Here is a 15,939-nt window from a genome sequence, read left to right as displayed (position 1 = left end):
AAAAACCTTTAATTATCTCTTAAGTCAGCAAAATGGCACCCAATCACACTTCAAAAATCACTGCTGACTGGAATTACCCCCTAATTATGCTAATAACGGTGATGTGATTTAGTTTACCGTGAAGTTGTTTTACATTTGACTGTTGTTTTTTTAGATATTCATTATTTGCTGTTACATGTTTACTGCCTTGCTACTTCTGCCATCACCATCGGTTATGATGAATCCACTGCTGGATTAAGGGCTGCAGAGTTTAAGTCCCTATGTCAGGTATCTTCACTAGCCTAAATTGATTAGCATGGTGATGTATGGGCACATATCTTCCTCCACGACGGTAGTGCAGCCATTCATTGACCTTGAAAATCTAGCAACATTTTATGCACTTCAATGATGCCTTTCAGAATAATTGCTACAGATCGCTATTTCCTTTATAGATGTACTTATGTTCACTCATTCAATAGAGAACACTAGATCTGGCATTACTAAACAACTATATTTTGCAAAGAATGTTGGTGTATCGTGTTAAGAACTTTTATGGACTATTATAGACGTTTATGTTAAATGTTTACTTGCCCTGCCGATGAGATTACTTGTTTATAAGCCATCATATATTCATAATGACATTGTCCTCTGTTATGTTGCTGTTGTTGCAGAAGTTCGATCAGTCAGTTACTAAACTGCTAGCTTTTTGAGCCTTGAAATGTGCTTAATCATTCTTTGTTGCCGTGATCTGGCACTCAAAACTCTCACCTTTTGTATGAAATGCGACAATGTATGTAACCCTAACCTTTTTCATTGAAATAGCACAATACAAGCACTTCAAAACAGCTTCTACATCATTCTCTTTCAATCAATTACTTTCTAGCAGTGTTTTTGCCAAACGGGTACGTTAGGTAATGGCATATGCAATTTCCGTTTTTTTCAATGTTTTCCTGCCACTGACACCAATCAATAATTATATTCTCAGCTTTCTCCATATTCAGCTGCATTTGAGCCCAATTGCCTAATGCATTTCAGTGGTATAGCCAAAAATAAACTGCAATCCTGTGTCACCAGCAAACGTTTTAAAGCTCCGTTGGCAAAGGTCCGCTATGAATAATGGTAATCATATCATTGCTCTATAATAAAAAATAAATTTTAGGATAGATCTCATAAATATAAATGTGCCATTATACCCGCCACCACGGAACACAGCCAATTATTATCAGAGCATGTCGATTCGTTACTAGTACAGCACACTGGTGTGTTGAAGAGCAATTGCACAAGATTTACAATCTGAGTATGACGTTTCGCCAGTAATTACAACTGGCATCATCAGGCGGACAGGCAGATTTATATTTACGTGATCTAACCCAAAAAACCTGTATTATGGATGATATCGGTGCGAAAGCCTACGTGTTAAACATATCATTGCCATTTCCCAAGATCCACAGGAGGAATCAACTCCAAAGGCAGGAAGTCAAATGTACGAGGTTGCACTCTCCAGTCCCAGCACACCCCGCTCAACGTCTTGACACAATTTTGCGCCACATCGCCTCAAGAAACCGGCGATCTGACCTTGATGCTGGATCCCGAGTGGCTGGTGGATGTTACGGACCTCGTGCAAGGTCACATGTTTGTGGAGGACACACGAATAGCTCAACTCAAGGATGGAAAGACTTTGATTGGACACAGGCCAGGCATGACTGCCATTCAGGTGGGAATTTCCCTTTTACTGTATGCACTCTATGCACTCTATGCTGTTGTTTTGTTGTTGTTGGGTTTTTTTCCTCCAAATTTGTGGCCTTGAGATAATGAGTTGGAGAGCATGCGCTCGCAACCCCGTTTTTACACGTGTATAATTTACCAACAGAGATGGCACGCCGTGAAGGTATGTCACACTACCAGGGTCTGTTTGGCCTTCAGTTCTATGATTGATAAACGCTCCTCCACAAAAAATCTCAGGCAGCAGAGCTTTCAGGGGTCATGGCCTCTCCTGCTCCCTGCCCTACGTCCTCCCACTCATTACCCCTCTTGCCCGCTTCCTCACCGTTGGAACAGATGCAGTGACAACTGATAGAAAACAATGTCTATATTGCAATTCACCATCTGCCACTTGACAATACTCTAGATTTTTGTTCCGCTCTGAAAAAAAGAGTGTTATAAAGATCTTGGACTTTGCTATTTATATTTCTATACTGAAGAAATGTATTTCTTAAACATCTGGGGAATGCCTTCAATTCACTGCAGACGTCTAGTGACTGCACATGTGACTCAATTATACACTTTCATAATTATGTAAGCCTTCACATTTCAAACTGCCAGAGACGTCTGATCATTCTCTCTTGTTCATACATGTAATTCCAGCGTTTATGTCTCGGCATGTGTTAAAAAAAAGTATGCAATTAGGACAAAATAAATTGGAGTAAAAGGCTTCTTTAATCTAAAAAGTAACTGCACGTATTAATCACCTATTTAAAGAAGCCATTCATTACTTTTTATCACAACCCCTACCTCGTCCAAAACTGCAGTCCAGCAGTAAAAGTAAAGTAACACAGATATGATGAAAATTGTGTGCAGCACATAGTGCATGTACGAGAGTTCTGCTGCACACCAACGTAAGTATAAACATGACCACAATGAACACGGTAAACAAACAACATGATATTAGAAGACAGATTCCAGTTTTATTCAGTAATGTTATTTTGCATGACTCGGCCAAATATCTCTTTGGTGCCAATGTTGCAAGAGTGGTTCGGCCGTGCTAGTAGTGTGTTACCTTTGCCCCACAATTCCTGGGAAAAATATTCATCAATCAAATGCATCCATCTGGAGAGACAAGATTTTTGCACTATGAAAATTGAGAGCAAATAATTTTGCTTCTCTTTGTTGAGTACAAATTTCATTTCACCAACATAATAGTGACAAAGAAAAAAAATGAAAATTCATCTACCCACACCGCAATCACTTTACACAAAAATACATTCAATATCTGCTGCTTATTTCAGGTTTAATTATTTTTTTATTGTTAATGTGCAGTATTATTCTTCTTGCATATGGGAAAATTCAGGTGAGTAGCAATGTTTAGGTCCAGGATATTTCGTTTCGGTAGCCAGGTGTGTTTCAACTATTCATCCACTGATATATCTTATAGAGCATTGAATAAGAATGTCATCCATCATCTTAAACATGCAGCTGCAGTCAGTGAGGGCTACATTTTTATTAGCATTTTTTCATGAGATGGGCTTATCTGCCATCTGATGCCCTAATCGGATTGATCTTAGACCGTGGTCTCCTGGTCACGCCAAAGGCTGGGGGTCCTATCATTGCCTCTGGCACGATGATGTTGATTGTGGATGTCAACTTCTGCCCACTCCGAACGCCCGTGTTCTTTCACGAATTAGGACCTTTCTTTGCCCTCAATGGGTCATTCCAGTTTTGATTGTATTCGTGAGCACTCGCTGAGGATCCTCGGCGGTGGTGTGTGTGCGCGAGGGCTGCGCACCATTATACAGGCATTGATTTCATAGTGCCTGTCATTCACCTCATAGCCTCGTTAAGCTGGGTATGTACGAGCTCCACGAGCCCAGGCTGGTTAGCAGTCCTCTGTGACTGAGTGGGCAGTGTTTGCCCCCCCCCCCCAACCTTTCGCCAGTCATCTTGCGAATTAGGAACGTTTGTTTGTGGTCGCGCCGAGGGACTGACGTTCGCCACACTGCTGTAGGAAGTCATGTCGAGTAGCTCATTAGCCGCTGCAGTAGCCGCTGCAGTAGCTGAGATTAAAGCTGCTGACCACTGCACTTTAATGGGTTGGACCTCAGTTAGTGTTCGAGTACCCGCAGGTTGCTTGCGAGTGCTCTGCCACTTTCAGCGAGGTCTTTAGCTTGGGTAGTGATGTACAATATGTATTACTCACTTTGCATTCGGATTGTGTAGGAGGTACATTTTCTTTTAAATAACTGATCACATTATTCAATCAATTGTGTGCATTAATATCACTGGCTCACTTGCTTTGGTTGTTATGAAGACTACATCATCAGTTCATCTGATATGGTTCATATTTATTCATTTATGTTCATACCATTATTTATTCTATCCAATTTTCTGAAAATATGTACATATTTCAACGCGAATAACTTTGGCAAATGCATGTCTCCAAGTCCAACTCCCCTTCGATTCATATTGTTACATCTCTTCATGTAATCTCAGTGCAATTCCACGTTTGAAAATATGTTTTATGATTTCAAGGTATGTTTTATTTAGACCTTGGTAAAGTATATATATATATTTGTTTTATTTTATTGTTTCCCTTTTACGTGACTTTACCGAAAGAACCAAGAATATATATGTAATTAAGATGAGTGTGCAATTTACATTTATAAAAGATTATTTAATTGCATTTTTCTATTTAAAAAATCTCTAAGAGGTCATATGCAGAAAAATATGCAGCCATATTGGACTAGACCATCATGCCGACCTAACCCCCCTCCCCCCCCCCAATTATTGCACCATATGCTAAACAGAACTGTACAGTCAAAAACACCGTTGCTACCAACATCATTGCAAGAAAATTGCATTATTTAACTTGTAAGTTTACATGCTACTCTAACGAACTGCATTGCAAAATTTCCTTAGTCGGCATGTGATTCTTGCATGTAACCAATATTTAGCATGTTGTTTTTTATTCATGCAGGCCCAGATGCACCAGAAGCACCCTTTAAATAAAATATGCCTCCTGGAGTTGTTAAAAATTGTATTTGTATGCAGATAATATCCCCGGTGTCGGACATGATATTGGGAGAGCGCGCGGTGACAGTGAGTGAACAGAAGGTGTCCATCAGCGAGCTTCACGTACAAGTCGTGTCGGGTTTGTCTCTCAGCCTGCACCCCAGGAGCAATGCCCCTGGCATCATGGAAGCGACGACCACGACCAAAGAAGTCCTCCAAACTTATAAGCAGGTACCCCATGGGCATTCCGTAGATTGAAAACTCACTTCTTTAGAACTGCTTTTTGTATTAACTTTGTTGTCCTTCCCCCGCACCTCCAATTAGCACGGTTGGCTACGTACGGTGCGAAAGAAGTTCAACATACATACATGCCCGACTGCAAGTACATCGCCTAACACCTGCATGGAACTCGTAATATTAGCGCAACAATGTGTCAATGAGTTCCTCGCAGGTGTCCATTTCAAAAAGAGTAAGTCTTTATTTACAACTAGCCTTTTGCCCGTCCAAGGACGGGTGTATTGCAGTACATCTGAAACTTGCAAGCGAAAAGCAGACCGCGACGTGATATTCATTGCATCAATTCGTGTGCAATTAGTAAGGGCGCGGTAACACAGACCTATTTCATTTTGAGGTTATAATCACTTGTTCATCATGACGTCCTTTTTACTTTGATGTCTCAACAGCGTGACGGAGATCGCGTCATGTGAGGGTTTTACCTTTGTAGTGAGGGTTGTAAGTTGAGTGACGTCAACAGCTAATTATTATGAATGAGGGGGGGTGTTCATTTGGAGGACGTCACCTTATAATGATTATTGATGAGGGGGGCTGTTCGATGTGGAGTGACGTCACCTGCTCATGATTATTAATGAGGGGGGCTGTTCGACGTGCAGTGATGTCACGAGCGTTGCACACAGACATTCTTTGCTCATTATAGTAGGTAATAATGGAGGGGGGGAGTGTCCATTTGGAGGACGTCACCTGCTCATGATTATTAATGAGAGGGGCTGTTCGATGTGGAGTGACGTCACTTGTGCATGATTATAGTAAGGGGGGGGAGTACTCCATATTGAGTGATTATTAATGAGGAGGGGTGGGGGGTGTCCATTTGGAGGACGTCACCTGCTCATGAATATTAATGAGGGGGGCTGGTCAATGTGGAGTGACGTCACGAACGTTAAGGACAGACATTCCTGGGTGATTATACAGTCCCTCCAGAAAAACGCGGAGTTTTTTGGTGATTGTTGCGGGCAAAAATCGTTGATTATGCGGCACGTTTTCTTAAAAAATGCGATGGAATATGCGGGATATTATGCAATTTTATGCGATTAAATTGCGGGAACTTGCAAAAATTGCGGGAACTTGCAAAAACTGCGGTTTGATGAAAAAGAGAAAAAAAAGTGATTCCCCCAACACCCTATTCACTAGGCTACTACTTTAATGTAAAGAGTCATTTCTTATTACTTCCTATGATAAGCAAGCATACTACATCACAGAAAGTGCTGGGAATATTTAAGTTCTCATCTTATTTTATTTCAGACGTTAACAAACAGATGGCTCAAACTTACAAAACATTGAGTCGAACAAGTTCTGTAGCTTTACAAAATGAATATGCTACAACTTCTGTAAAAATGAATAAATAAAATATTAAAAAATAAAATGTGTGCTTCCTGTTTTACAGAGGTAGCTATACAAAACAGACATCTTCTGTTAAAATAAGTGTTTTCAGTGCACAGTAACGTAAGCAATACAGTAACAGTACAGTCTTACAGTAATGTAAATTTACATACTACTAACAAAAAAGTGCAATCTTACAACTGTAATGAGTGACGTCACTTCATAACGTTCCCATGGCAACAGGGGAAATGGCTGCGCTTGTGTGAAGTAAACGCAACATTTTTCAACTTTCCGCTAAGATATATGTGACTTTTTGCAACGAAAATGCGGGGATTATGAAATCATGCAAGCCCGCATATTTTGCGCGCGGAAATCTGCAATTTATGCGGCGAAAGTGCGGCGTATTTGAAAAAACGCGCCCCCCGCATAAATATGCGGACTTTGGCTGATTTTGCGTGGAATCTTGCGATCGCATAATCGCGTTTTTCTGGAGGGACTGATTATAGTAGGTATTAGCTGCGTTGAACCCAGCCCAGCTGAACTCCCATACCTGTCAACCCATACGTTTTACCCATACTCTTGTACAGGAAATGTAGTTTTTGTTAGTGTTTCTTTCTTGTGATGGGACTTTATAGGATGAACGTTGAGATTTATAAGAGCACGGGGTGACCAATAAGGTCTGAATTGGTCTGTAATAAGGTAGGCACTGATAAGGGTTCAATAGGTATGCATATCCAGTCTTGTCCGAGCCTTACACCCTGAACTGTGTTCGGGCTCCCTCTTATATTCCCGAATATCCCCCCGTACAGTTTCCCAGTCTCACACACCTATGCGTCCACTGAAACTCAACGTGTACCCCAACCATAACTACGATATACAGTCCCCTACAAACAGATGCTTCCACGCAGCAAAATCTGGCTCGTTTATCAAGGCAGACGTGCGTGTGTATGGTGGCTGAGGATAAAGATGTGCATTTATGTGGTGCTCAAATGTCCCAGGAGGTCAAAGTAACTTGCAACATCATATCTCAACCATTCCAATGCCCTGCTGAAGTCGAGCCAAGGTGATCCCTGGTGGCAGCTATCACCGTGCAGCACGACCCTGTTGCTGGGTAATAGCCTGTGAGTAACATGATGCATTTCACTTCATACCTTGCTCATCAGCAGAGATATTAAACGAAAACGCACAAGCTTCTCATAGGCATCGGTACAATGTGGCTGAATGTCATTTCCACCCTAATCGGTGTTTCAAATTTCTGGAGTCCATCGGCCAAAAATGATCCAGCGCTTGTGCGCCCGTAATTTTAATTATTTATATTGGTGCATGTAATCTCCACCAATCTCGCTCTACATGGCTTAACCATGCGAAAGGTACATTATAAGGACACATTGTGTACAGGCAGGTGTGGTGAGTTCACGAGCCATTCGTGGAAGAATCATATCCTACGTATGCTCGCCTTGTACCACCGCTAAGCACATGGCTGCATATGAGGTCCTGCACCCAGTATGCCATTGCCACACCTAGTACACAACTATAAGGCAACAACCCCTTGCTGTCTTATGCCTCCTTAGCAGCCTGTTGCTGCCAATGTGTGTTTGAATAGATTCAAAGGCTCTGGGAATTAAGGTGTATTACATTGGTCTCGCTAACAATCGAGGTAGGGAACTATATTCAAGAATTTGTTATGGTTCCATAGACAATGAGATGATTCAAGGTCACTTCAGACCTCTAATGTCTAACATATTACTTGTGCACAGTACATTTCAGATAAAATCTCTACACTATCTAGCCAGGAGGTGTGGCTAACATAGGACTGATACCAGACCTGAAATATAGGACTCTTCATGTGTCAGTCAGATCGGATCATAAACGGCTTTAGTAATTGATGTGGGGTGTGTCACCCCGAATTCAAGATTCTTCCATTTGGCTCGTCCGCCTGAGACATTACCGAATGTGGCGTTTCTTTAGCCCACGGGTATCGATGTTGACCTTCATGCGCATTATCAGTGCAGAGACGAGCAATCAACCTCAGTGGACAAATCGGTGTATAGGTTAGTAATAAATATCCCAAAGTGTACTCTCTCGCCTTTTCAAAACTTGAAACATCTGGGCACAATTTCACATGAAGTGTTTTTCTGCCACAGGAAAGGTACTGCAGATGTATCAAACAAGAGAATAGAAGTTGGTGTCAACGGAATATAATTCAACCAGGGCCTCTTTAAGTCGTTTATACCACATTGCAGTCATGTTGAAAATTATGTATTTTACCCATTTTCAGAATGAGAGCCTTACCCATGGTCTCTGTTGAGCCAGTGGGATCCATTTTCAGGAAATAGGAATTAGCAAGTGCTTCTCTCCAGAGATAATGGTAAACCAATCTCAATTACTCTTAATACTCTTAATGTATTATGTGGAATCAGAAACCGACGAGATTGTATTCGGTTCGGTGGCATTTCGTTAATAGGTTGCTCTCCAATCATCATTTCTGAAGATTTTTAAGAACTGAAGGCTTTACAGCTAGCCTTGGAGGAATTGGATGCCAATGTGTGGAGGTAGATGATGTTAAATACACTGTGACAATAGTCGTTGTCATGATAAACTAGCAACATTTTACAAGGCATAATCTTCTCATGAGGAAATACTCTCTTTTGTTATCTCAGACAAAGAGAAGGTATTTATTCAGGCCAGGTAGTTAACAAAACAAGAGAACACGATATCCTGTTGGCTGGGCGAGGTAAAATATGTCAAAAGTTAAAGTTTTCTAACAACTATGTTTATTCTAGCATATCACTATAACCTAAAAAGGCAAAGATCCTCTGTATAGCATTGACAGATTGTTGGGGCAAGTGCTGTTAAGGCACAGCACACGAGGGAGTGGGTGGCCAGCACCACGCCCAACCGCCTTTGTCTCCCGAGTGGCAATGTTTCCAAGTACTCATTTGAGGCTGAGTCGAGCGAGGGGAGGCCCAGGACCGGTTCAGATATTCGTCACTGGTATCGAACGTGAGCAGGAATTGAAGTCGGGTCCTCGGGTTCAAAGCACAGCGCGCTAACCGCTGCACTTCCGCTCCCCACACTTTAAACTAATCACCTGTTAACGTAAGTTTAGCCTAGAATTAATATTTACCTCCCCAGATTTTGCATGAGATTCTACCTCTCAGGGCTTGTGGGTTTCGATGCTTCTGCTATGCTCTTGAGGAGAGGAAATGGAATTAATATTTCCCCCCATTGTCCCTTATAGAAGAGCTACGGCAAAAGATATGCAAATTTAACGTAGATCCCAATTGGTCCAGTAGAGCTTACATTTTTTTAGATGTTTGAACATTGCTGGTGGAAGTACTGTACTTTCTGCTGGGATAACATCACCTTCTGTCTAAATCCGGAGAACTCCATGTCATAACCTGTGTATAACCCCACAGCAAGAGTTCCCAAGAAAACTGCACGACCTCCAATTGAAATACAGGAAGGAGTCTAACTTTTAATGTGTATCATAGTAGTGAAAAATGTTTCCTCCCTCGTATTCTACAAAGGCTTTTAAGTCGAATGAACAAGCCAAAAAGGAATTGTTTTTTTTACCTCAACAGAAGTCTTAACAGAAATCGCAGCAGAACAGCTTCAAAGCAATTAATACTGTCTTTGGAAGAGCAGTATCATCTTGACGGCTTTTCAGAAAAAAATAAGCTCAATGCTGTCGTACTCCTGAGGAGGGATAGCAAAAAGTAAGACATTTTCTGTCTAAAGCTAACGATAGGTTAATTAATCAAACTTAGATAGGTTGATTAATGAAACTGTACTTCCGTATCTTTTCATTATTCATACGCACTCTATGCAGCAGCTCAATAAGGCATGCTAAAGATAGTTCACATACCTCGGCACATGTGTAAGCTGCAATGACCTAGTTCAGTAAAAATGCGTAATATTACATTACTATACATAAGCACATATCAAATGAGCTGAGAAGCAAAATATGAAAAATATCCCTTGTACTGCTAAACAAAGCTGAATAATTATTCATACAATATCTCTCTTTTCTTGAGAGATGAACGTTCATGATGGAAAGCAGTCACGGTTTTAATAACAATCTCATATCAAACTCATCAAATCCTAATGTCAAATTCATAACATATTTATAAAATACTAAATGATTAATTAAATCTCAAAGGTAATTCAATAGTTTGGTAGAATGTTATATTATTCAACTATGTGCTCAAGTTACTTTCACAAGTATGGAATGTACTGTCACTTGCAATCATTTATATACAACCAGCGGGAAGGACACGGCGTTGCCCAGGGGAAAAGTATATTTCAACATTTATCTTAAAAACATAACATATACTTACACAAATGCTAAGCTATTGTGAAAGCCCAGCGTGCCATTTATCTGTCTATTTGTCCATCAACAAAATTCTAAGATGCTTGCAAAGTCCAAAAAGTAATAGAAAGTGGGGGGTAAATAGTCGATCTAAAAGGTTTCCGAAAATTGTCGTAGGCATATATACCTACACACCCTACATACAATAGAGTAGTATCTAGTGACTCTATAGTAGTATCTGACTATACAGTAGTATCTGGCTCTACAGTAGTATCTAGTGACTCTATAGTAGTATCTACTGACTGTATAGTAGTATTTATTTACCCTATAGTAGTATCTAATTCCTCTATAGTAGTAGTATCTACTGACTCCCCCCCCCCCCCCCCCTCTTACGTATATATACCCTGGTGTCACAAGCAGCCTCCTTTTGCCCACTTCAGCAATTGTTTATTGCTATGGTTGTTTCCACCTGATGACGGGCACTTGTGTTGTGCCCGAAACGTCGTGATTTAATGTATTTTTACCTACGTGACTTTACCGAAAGAACCAAAGAGTATTGACTCAATAGTAGTATCTACCAACTCAACGGTAGTATCTACCAACTCTATAGTAATATCTACCGACTCTATAGTAGTAACTACTGGTTATAGTAGTATCCACTGACTATAGTAGTAACTACTAACTCTACAGTAGTATATACTGACTCTATAGTAGTATCTACTGACTGTAGCAGTAGTATCTACTGACTCAATAATAGTATCTGCCGACTCTATAGTAGTATCAACCAACTCTATAGTAGTAAATACTGACTCTACATTAGTATTTAATGACTAGAGTAGTATCTACTGAATTTATACTTGTATCTATTGACTCTGAAGTAGTATCAACTGACTATAGTAGTAACTATTAACTTAATAGTAGTATCTGCTGACTACAGCAGGATCTGCTGACTCTATAGTCGTATCTCCCGACTCTACAGCAGTATATACTGACTGTAGTAATATCTATTGACTATATAGTAGTATCTACTGACTCTATAGTAGTATCCACTGACTATAGTAGTAAGTAACTCTATAGTAGTATCTGCTGACTCTATAGTAGTATCTGCAGACTCTATAGCAGTATCTGCTGATTATAGCAGTATCGACTGATTCTATAGTCGTACCTACTGACTCTGCAGCAGTATATACTGACTATAGTGGCATGTACTGACTGTAGTATTACATACCGACTCTATAGTAGTATCTACCAACTATAGTAGTAACTACTGACTGTACATTAGTAACTCTATATCAAAATCTGCATAGCAGTATCTGACTCTACAGTAGCATCTACCAACTCTGCAGTAGTATCTACTGACTTTATAGTCGTAACTACCGACCCCTAGTAGTATCTAGTGACTCTACAGTAGTTCCTACTGACTACAGTAGTATCTACCGACTCTATAATAGTATCTATCGACTCTATAGTACTAACTACTAACTTCACAGAGTGCCGTGGTGAGGCCAAGTCCCATGCAGAGACCCCGGCCTCGCCTAGATTGCCTAGCCGGCCAAGGTGGCACCTTTGCAGGCTGGGGTTGAGCTGGTACACCCCCCCCCCCCACCTTCCACCTGCCCACTCTACAGTATTAGTATCTAAGGACTATAGTAGTATCTACCGACCCTATAGTCGTAACTGCACACATTGGGGTGGGGGGAGAGAAGAGGACATCACACTTTGAAGAATTGACCTCAACGTTGTGTTTTTTTTTGCATTTTTAACACGAATGAAAAATTTTCCCTGCCCTCACCGATCGCATGCTTGCTTTGCTAGGGCAACCACAGGTCAGCTTTTCCACGCATGCGCAGATACGTGCTTTGGCATGCGCTCAGGGTAGTAATATAATATTCTTTGGTTCTTTCGGTAAAGTCACATAGATAGAAAAATAATAATGAAAATAAAGTGAACACAAATAATAATTTAAAAAAATGAATTGAAAATAATAATAATAAACACTAATGTAGACTGTAGCCTGGTTCTTAATCGGAGTGAGTGTACTGGCAGTCTATAATGTAGACTGTAGCAATAGTTAATAAGCTGGGTAAGTGTACTGGCAGTCTATAATGTAGACTGTGGAGTGGTCCTTAATCTCGGTGAGCGAACTGGCAGTCTATAATGTAGACTGTAGCCTGGTTCTTAACCTCGGTGAGTGTACTGGCAGTCTATAATGAAGACTGTAGCCTGGTTTTTAAGCTTGGTGAGCGTATTGGCAGTCTATAATGTAGACTGTAGCAATGGTTAATAAACTGAGTGAGCGTACTGGCAGTCTGTAATATAGACTTATTCTTGGTTCTTTTGGTAATAAAAATATATATTTTAAAAAATTCACGACGTTTCAATCACAACACAAGCGATCGTCCTCAGGAGGAAAGAGGAGGAACGTCACCGAAGGCAACCGTTTATAAAGGTTTAAAAATGAGCATGGCAATGGCACCGTCATCATGGACAAACCCGTGTACAATAGCAACATTCAGGACCTACTTAATGATAGTGGCTACACAAAAATGTAAAGAGATCCCACCAACAGCCTCGTTACAAAAACGAACAGTATAATCACTGATTCAGCTTCATTAATTGAACAGACCAAACGGTTTTCCTTAAAACCTTCTTTTGCTAGACCACCCAGATTATATGGCTTGCCAAAAATCCCTAAAGAAAGTACACCCCTTCGTCCCACTGTCTCCACCATTGGCTCACCCACCTACAAACTTTTCCGATATCTGTCTGAGACCTTGCAGCCATTCACTGGTAAAACCACCTCTTCTGTACTTAACTCAGCTCACCTGGTATCGTCAATTAAGGACATCTCACTTTCCCCAGGTGATTTGCTCGTTAGTCCGGATGTAGTTTCTTTGGTCACCAAAGTTCCTGTGCCCGATACCATTGCAATTATTGAAGATTTGGTCCAACAAGGATTTAATGCTGATGTACCAGCCCTGGTGAAACACTGCCTCACTGATACATATTTCACCTGGAATGGAACATTCTACAAAAAAACTGAAGGCACCCCAATGGGATCTCCCTTATCTCCGGTTGTAACCAATATTTTCATGTAATAATTGGAGACGGACGCCATCCAGGCATCCACTCTACGCCCATCCTTGTGGAAGAGGTACGTGGATGACACGTTTGTCAGCTGGCCACATGGCCGACTGGCTCTGAACCAATTCCTCAACCACATCAATTCCATACACCCAGCCATCAAATTTACCATCGAGGTAAAAAAAGATGGCATGCTACCTTTCTTGGATGTCCAAATCAAAAAGAGACCAGATGGCTCAATGAGCCATTCGGTCTACAGGAAAGTAACCCATACTGATGCCTACCTAAAACCTGATTCCCACCACCATCCATCCCAGAAGAATTCCCTCATTAAAACGCTACACCACAGAGCTCAATGTATCTACGACCATGAAAATCTAACCAGTGAACTCAAACATGTACACCAAGCTCTCAAGACGAATGAATATTCTGACTACACAATTTGCAAAGCCATCACTCCAACCGTGAGGAAGGAGCCATCTGAGGATCCAATCAAAACCATCACCTTGCCATACAAAAAATATTTCCAAAATCATGAACAAACACAAGATCCAGGTCCAATTTAATACAGTACATAAAATTCGTGATCTGATCCCATCTGTGAAGGACAAGATTCCTGACATGCAATGTCCAGGCGTCTACAAACTAAGCTGCATCTGTGGCAGCAGTAACATTGGGGAAACTAAGCGACATGTCTCGGACCATGTTCCTAAGCATAAGGCAGATTTGAAACACGGTAGGACCAATACTTCTGCCGTGGCTGATCATCACTTTAATGTGGATGGCTCATACGAAATTGATTGATGGTACTTTGCAAGCCCACTGGCTATCAACACAGATTTGTTCATGAAGCCATCCATATATGCAGGCACAATTTCAACCGAGAGGATGGTTATAAACTCAGCAATCATTAGAAAGATGTCATCAACCACTTTGGGTTTGGCAGGGTTGCTTTGGAAACTGCAGTGAAATGAACATCTTGGGGTCTTTTTTTACCTGTGTCCTTACACGCTAATTATTATTCTTGTTGTTTGGAGGTTTTGATTTCTCTACTGCCATCCAGTTTTAGGAAATGGAGCTGCCATAAGGAAAACCAGGTTTTCATCAATGTTAAAACCTGGTTTCATAAGGCAGCCCACGTGAGAAGCAGCTATGTTCTTACACACCTCACAAGTTGTGAGAGAGACAAAATATGAATACTGTAGCGTACTTGTTGTGGAGGTTGTTATTATGTTTAAACGTCTTATCAAAGGGGTGGGTACCTATTTGGAGTGTTCCGGTGTACCAGGAGTACATTTGTCTCTTGGTGCATTGTGGGATATTCCGTGATGTTTCATTAACGAGAAGTGAAAATTACATTCAGCCAACGATGTACAGCTGATGCCCTCGGGAAGCGTGTATGGTTTTTGTTTTGTCAGATTCTCTTGATGGCTAACTTCCGAAACAAGGTTAACATTTTGACATAAGTGCTCAAATCTAGTGCTGTATTCACCCCGAGATGGGTATATGTTTGTAAAGTAGTACATACTGCTGGGTGTTATGTTGGAATACAGTACGTACTTCAAACATTAATTGGATTCTCTATAAACCAATACACGAGCATACTCCTTTCTTTATGAGAAAGAATAAAAAATGCCGTACATTGAAGAAAAATATTAATTTTAGGTCCGAATACAGATTTTTTAAGATGAATTTTAAAATATGTAAAAAGATTAATTTAAAATAGGCGCAACAATGGAATAATGTCCATGGTAACCAATTAAGGCTAAAAGCTTTAACAAGACGGAAATATTTACTGGTTCGTGATTCAATGACCTGTCACGAACTGGGGTGACGATTCAAAACCAAGAATAGATTAATTTATTTTTATCAATGTGGTAAAAGTAATGTATCTAAAAGTTGCATGGTTCATGTGGACCCTTACACAGGATATACAAACATAAAAAAAACATTGATTCTCAAGCAGACATTTTCATGTAGGTCTTGTGAGCATAAAAATTACATTGACTCAATTCATACATGTATTTTTACAACACAATCATAGAAAGCACTGCTGTATTAAAGTCAATATACTGTAGGTAAATGTTGGTATGGCATTTAGATATCCATGTATGTTCTAATACAGTATGCATTTAGTCGTCGAGTATTTACGGTTATCTGATTATGCTAATGATGGGCTGCTGCTCATTAATTACTGACAATTATGAAAACGTGATGCATTTTCT

At 40.5% G+C, this 15,939-nt stretch overlaps 1 protein-coding gene across 2 annotated transcripts in view; it reads left to right on the top strand.

Moving 5' to 3' along the window:
- LOC133348560 (transmembrane protein 132D-like) overlaps window positions 1-15,939 on the top strand; it is a 161,464-nt gene that overhangs the window by 135,675 nt on the left and 9,850 nt on the right. For both annotated transcript variants that reach the window (XM_061561443.1, XM_061561442.1), the window contains exons 7-8: window positions 1,423-1,693; window positions 4,744-4,935. In XM_061561443.1, the coding sequence (XP_061417427.1) occupies window positions 1,423-1,693; window positions 4,744-4,935 (463 nt within the window). The remainder of the gene's footprint in view (window positions 1-1,422; window positions 1,694-4,743; window positions 4,936-15,939) is intronic.

The sequence above is a fragment of the Lethenteron reissneri genome, chromosome 27 (assembly GCF_015708825.2).
Source record: "Lethenteron reissneri isolate LAM-NWPU_2019-01 chromosome 27, ASM1570882v1, whole genome shotgun sequence".
Taxonomy (NCBI): Eukaryota; Metazoa; Chordata; class Hyperoartia; order Petromyzontiformes; family Petromyzontidae; genus Lethenteron; species Lethenteron reissneri.
The sequence above is the reverse complement of the archived record's forward strand: the minus strand, read 5'-3'. Positions and strand labels throughout refer to the sequence as shown.